The sequence below is a fragment of the Pongo abelii genome, chromosome 3 (assembly GCF_028885655.2).
Source record: "Pongo abelii isolate AG06213 chromosome 3, NHGRI_mPonAbe1-v2.0_pri, whole genome shotgun sequence".
Taxonomy (NCBI): domain Eukaryota; kingdom Metazoa; phylum Chordata; class Mammalia; order Primates; family Hominidae; genus Pongo; species Pongo abelii.
The window spans coordinates 8,741,288-8,746,942 of record NC_071988.2 but is presented as its reverse complement, the minus strand read 5'-3'; the positions used below and the strand labels follow the sequence as shown (position 1 = coordinate 8,746,942).

Below are 5,655 nucleotides of genomic sequence, written 5' to 3'. Positions count from 1 at the left end.
TGTCATTCTAAAACATGCTACAGATTTCAGATGGAGAAAGATTCAAGATATTATTCTACATGATCTTTTCAATGAACTGATCGCATCTGTCTAGGATTAAGGACAATTGTCTTATGTTACTTCAAAAAAGATTCCAAATGAGAAAAAAAAAAAAAATCTGGTCTTGAGAAGATCTAATGCCATGCCATTGAAGCCAGGTTTCAGCACAGAGCCAACATGGGTATAAGTAATAAAAAGAAACCTGAGAAAACAGAAGCCCCTTAAGGTCCTTTGCCCTGGTGTATCTTAAAGGCCAAACTGTAAAGAGATTAAACATGTACTTCCAGACCCAGCAAATATCTTCTTTGCATTTTAAGGATGCACTCATCGTTTCTTCAGAAGCAATCCTGAAACCCAATGTAGCAAAGCAAAGATAGTCACCCCACAATACAAATAATCTGTGTTTATTAGACACCAGAATGAATCAGGGAGACTTCTTAAGCTATGGTAAAGAGGACCCCACCAGCACAGAGAGAAGAAATGACATAAGCACAAAGCCACGGGAATCCAGACCCAGGAAAGCTGTGCTCCCACAGCATCACTGCACACACACACAACCTGCTGTTTAAAAATCAATTCAAACACAAACAAGTGACTGAACAAGCCATTTGTTTAAATAGGGAGGGGAGAGCATATTTTTTAAGGACCAAGTATCACTTTTTTTTTTTAAGGACCCAGCACCATACTCTCTTCTCTCATAGGATCATTGGTCCGTCTCTGGTAGGCAGGGTATATTTGACTGAGTTTATTGCAACTGCTTCTGCCAATTCTTTGAACTACCAATCGATGGGGTGAGGTTTCTAAGCACACGAGCTACTGCACAGAAACACATGATAAAGGGAGCAGCACTGGAAAGGCATGTATTTGCGTGTATGTGCATACATGTCAATGTCTGTGCGGTTATGCAGATCCATGAGGGGGTTTCTTAATGCAGTTTAATGGAATCCATTTGGGGTGAAAGGTGTTATTTTGTCTAAAGAAATCTCCCCCTCGCAGTCCAGCTCCCAGACAGACTCAGCAACAGGGTCACCATCTGGGGACGTCTGAGAGATCTGGGACATGCGATCGAAAGGACCCTCCACCTCGTCGTTGTCCACCTCCCTGATGCCGGAGGTAACGGCGTTGGGCATCATGTGGATGTAGGCAGCTGTGATTTCCTTGTGGAAGACGGTGTCTTGGTTGTAGGAGACGAGCTCATTGCTGATGTTCACCGTCTCCACCGGCGTGCGGGAGCAGCAGTGGCTGCACCCCAGCAGCTGGGCAAACACCTTCCGGAAGTCGGCGTTGAAGGCATAGATGACGGGGTTGAGTGAGGAGTTAGCCCAGCCGAACCAGACGAAGACGTCGAAGGTGGTCTCACTGACACAGGGGAAGCCGGCCGGAGGGCCTTCGGGGTGTCCACTGCAGAAAGGGACCATGCAGTTAAGGATGAAGAAGGGCAGCCAGCAACACACGAAGACCCCCATGATCACCGACAGGGTCTTGAGAACCTTGGTCTCCTTCTTGATGGAAGCGCGCAGGCTGGTGTCGGGCGCGCAGGCTGCGCTGCTCCGGCAGCTCTGCGCGTGCTCTGCAGCCCTCTCCAGGGAGGAAATCCTGCGGATCTGCACCTGGGCGATGCGGTAGATGCGCGTGTAGGTCACGATCATGATGGCCACGGGGATGTAGAAGCTGATGAGCGAGGAAGAGATGGCGTAGGTTCGATTCAGGCTGGAGTCACAGTTCTCTGCCCTCACGTCGGGCTCCCAAAAGTCCTCCTCCCAGGGCGTCCAGTTGGCCAGGTTGTTTGGCAGGTCCAGCCCGCCCCAAGAGGCTGCCTGGTCCCTGTGCCAGTTGAGCTGGACCGGAATGAAGGAGATGAGGATGGACAAGGTCCATGCCAGGCCGACCATGACCAAGGCCATGCGCTGAGTCATCTTGCGCTCGTAGCGGAAGGGCCTGGAGATGGCCCAGTAGCGGTCCACGCTGATGACGCACAGGTTCAGGATGGAGGCGGTGGAGCACATGATGTCGAAGGCCACCCAGACGTCGCAGAACGCTCCAAAGGGCCAGTAACCGGCCACCTCGGCGACTGCCTTCCAGGGCATGACCAGCAGCGCCACGAAGAGGTCTGACACGGCCAGGGACACGATGAAGACGTTGGTCATCTTGGCGCGCAAGTGGCGGCTCCGCACGATGGCTGCGCACACCAGCACGTTGCCCAGCAGGGTCCAGATGATGAGTAGGGTCAGCAGGCAGGCGGTGACCACCTGTGCGGGCCCCAGTGGCGGTGCCCCCGCCGAGCCCCCCACGGCGTTCCCCTGCGCCAGCTGCTGGTATAGCGCGAACTGCCCCGGGTACGCGGTGCCGTTGCTCCCTGGCGGCAGCATTTCGGGCTGGGCTGCAGGGGCGGTCTGTGCGCGGTCCCAACTTCAGCCCTGCGACCCCCAGGCAGCCCCATCGGGCACCCCGAGGATGCGCCCCCTCAGCCAAGGGACCCTCGAGCCCCAGAGGGCGCTCACCATGAGCTGCGCCGGGCCCCGGAGCGCGCGGGGACTTCTCTTGCCTCCTGAAGCGCCTCTGGCTCGGTGGCCGTGGTGCGCCCCTCCAGTCTCGGCGATGGGGACAGGAAGCGGCTGGTGCCCGCTGACAGCCAGGGCTGTTCTCGGGAGTCTGCAGCGCGCCGGACGGCAGCGGCAGCGGCTGTGTCTGGTTCGGAGCGAGAGAAGAGAGCAAGCCGCCACTGAGGGGCTGGGGCAGGCAGTCGCCGGCGCCGGGCTGGCAGTGCGGCGCTGCCGCGGTCCCTGGCCGCTCCCGGGCCCCGCGTCCCGCCCCCCCTGCGCCTCCGCGCTCGACTCCCGCCCCACCTGTGCCTTGGCGCCCTCGCTCACCGCGCTCAGCGCGCCAGAGTGTAGGGGCGATCCCGCAGGTCCGAGGGGCGCCCCAGCGCCACACCCTAGCCCCGGGCCGGGGAAAATTCTCCCCGGGAAAACCGAATGGTGCTTGGCGTATCCCTGGAGCCCTAGCCCTGGCCACGCTTGGGGAACAAGAGGTGGGGTAAGAATGAGGATGCGAGGGCTTCCGGAGGGGGAAAGAGCATTTGAAGGGTAAGCGGAGCGGCCTTGGATTACCCACAGACCTGAGTCCCAATCCTGACTTTATTCCTGGCTCTGCAACTTTAAGGGCCCTACGTAACTTTACCTGGCCTTGGTTTCCTTCTCCACAGCGTGGGATAATGATTCCTACTCCTAGGACAGTGTCAGAACTCAGGGAAGCCGTCTAGGATGAGGTGTCCAGTAGACAGTGTCTCCTAGGAACAGGCTCCGGCTTCCCCCAGCCCCTCCCTCAACACCCTGAGGCTGGGGCTTCACCTGACCTCTTGGGAGACTGTCCTTTTCCCCACCACCGCCCCCAGTCCTCGAGCGATTTTTCATTTGGGGAATAATTTGGAATTAACTCAGAAGACAAGAGGAGGAAGAGAGCCCCCCCATAGAGTTGGAAGCCTCTTCTTTGCAGGGCACTTTTATAGTCTTTTACTTTTTCAACCTTGAGAGGGATGGATAAATAGCTCAGTGTTTAACAGAAAAGGAACTGAGGGGGCCCAAAACCCAAAGTGAAAAAGAAGAATGATGGAAAACAATAAAGAGGGAAAACAGTGTTCCTGAGCTCTGAGTGCACCTCCCAGCTGACAAGTTGCATTTGTGAAGTGTTTCGGCCTCTACTGGCATTAAGCTCAGCTGAAGGCAGCTAGGAGAGAAAGGGATGTGACAGCAGCTAGCTGCATAGCTCCGGCTGCGACCTGCTGTCTCAGACACCTGCAGCATGGTGAGGTCTAGAAACAGATTGGACTTTCTCCTCCCTTCCTAGTCTCCCCCTCCACCAAACGCACCTGCACCCTGGACCAACATCTGCAAGTGGCCCAGCTTCTCAGACTTAAGCTGCTCAGCCTACGCAGTCCCTTCCCCCAGCCTCCTTCCCCCTCAGTGCTTTTTGCCGCTGGAGAGGGCAAGACCATCTCTCTAGGTGCCTAAACCTGAAACTGAAGGGCCATCCTCACCTCTGGTCTCTCCTCATCTTCTGGGAGCTGGACCACTCCTCCGGCCATGGACATCCCTGTCCAGAATTGTGCCTCCTCCATCCTGTTTGATGGTGGCACTTTCCTGGCCTCCAGGCTCTGCCCTGACCCTCTGTCTTCCCAGCAGGCAGTGATCTTTCCTGAATGTGACTATATTCATGTCACTCCCCTGATGAAACACCCTCAGTGTGCTTCATGATGAGCTCCCTGTGGCCCGTGTTCCTGGCCAGGCATGCAAGGTCTTTTCCTCATATTGCCCTTGTCTTTGTCCACAGCTCCTGCTTCTTCTCCTTTCACTACTCCACATACAGCCTGGATTCAAGCTGCCGCCACCACCATTGCCACCAAAAAAGAACACCCATTGTAAACAGTCATGTGGTACTTCCTCAACCTGGAATGACCTTCCCCTATCCTCTTCTCCTGGAGAACACCAAGTCATGAAGTCAGACAAGAGCTTGGATTTTGGAGACACGGGTTTGAATTCCAGTCATTCATTCTTTTATTCAGCAAATATTTAACAAGTACTGACATGTCCCAGATGTTGTTTTACCCACTGGTTATACAATGGGAGAGAGAGAGAGAGAGACACGCTATTCTAAAAGCTTGAAGTCTAGGCCGTGCACGGTGGCTCACGCCTGTAATCCCAGCACTTTGGGAGGCCGAGGTGGGTGGATCGTGAGGTCAGGAGATTGAGACCATCCTGGCTAACACGGTGAAACTCCCTCTCTACTAAAAATACAAAAAATTAGCTGAGCATGGTGGCAGGAGCCTGTAGTCCCAGCTACTTGGGAGGCTGAGGCAGGAGAATGGCGTGAACCCAGGAGGCAGAGCTTGCAGTGAGCCAAGATCACACCACCACACTCCAGCCTGGGTGACAGAGCCAGACTCCGTCTCAAAAAAAAAAAAAAAAAAAAAAAAAAAAGTTTAAAGTCTAGATAGACTTTAACCCAGGAATAATCCAAAGAAATACACAGTTACAAATGTGACAAGGGCTGTGAAGGGAAAGTTCACAGCCTTATCGAAGTGTACAGCAGTTGGGGAGGTTGGCCAAGGCAAGATGTTTAGGGAAGACTTTCTGGGGAAATTTCTCTTTGGGTTGAATCACAGTTAAGTAGGCAAAGGGGAAGACAGAGGGAAGGGAAGTACGGCAGGCAGGAAGAATAGGCACTTACTAGCTTTGGGATATTGGGCAGGTCACAGGATCTCTCTGAGCTTCAGTTTTCTCATCTGGAAAATGAGTTAATAATAGTCGTTTAGAAAGTGTGATGAGACCAGCCAGGTGTGGTGGCTCACGCCTGTAATCCCAGCACTTTGGGAGGCTGAGGCAGGTAGATCATGAAGTCAGGAGATCGAGACCATCCTGGCCAACATGGTGAAACCCTGTCTCTACTAAAAATACAAAAATTACCCAGGCATGGTGGCATCTGGGAGGCAGAGGTTGCAGTGAGCCAAGATCACACCACTGCACTCCAGCCTGGGTGACAGAGTGAGACTCCATCTCAAAAAAAAAGAAAGAAAGAAAAAAAAAAGAAACTGTGATGAGACCAAAACAATTAATGCAT

General features: G+C 53.8%; 1 protein-coding gene across 1 annotated transcript; it reads right to left on the bottom strand.

The window, feature by feature from the left end:
• Positions 1-427: 427 nt before the first annotated feature.
• Positions 428-2,907, bottom strand: DRD5 (dopamine receptor D5). Its single transcript, XM_002814584.5, has one exon. It carries the CDS (start codon positions 2,406-2,408, stop codon positions 975-977), a length of 1,434 nt encoding a protein of 477 aa, XP_002814630.1. The 5' UTR covers positions 2,409-2,907; the 3' UTR covers positions 428-974.
• Between the last annotated feature and the right edge of the window lie 2,748 nt (positions 2,908-5,655).

What these genes read in the sequence shown, in the direction of transcription:
- DRD5 (XM_002814584.5), bottom strand. Translation starts at nt 2,408, where the DNA reads ATGCTGCCGCCAGGGAGCAACGGCACCGCGTACCCGGGGCAGTTCGCG.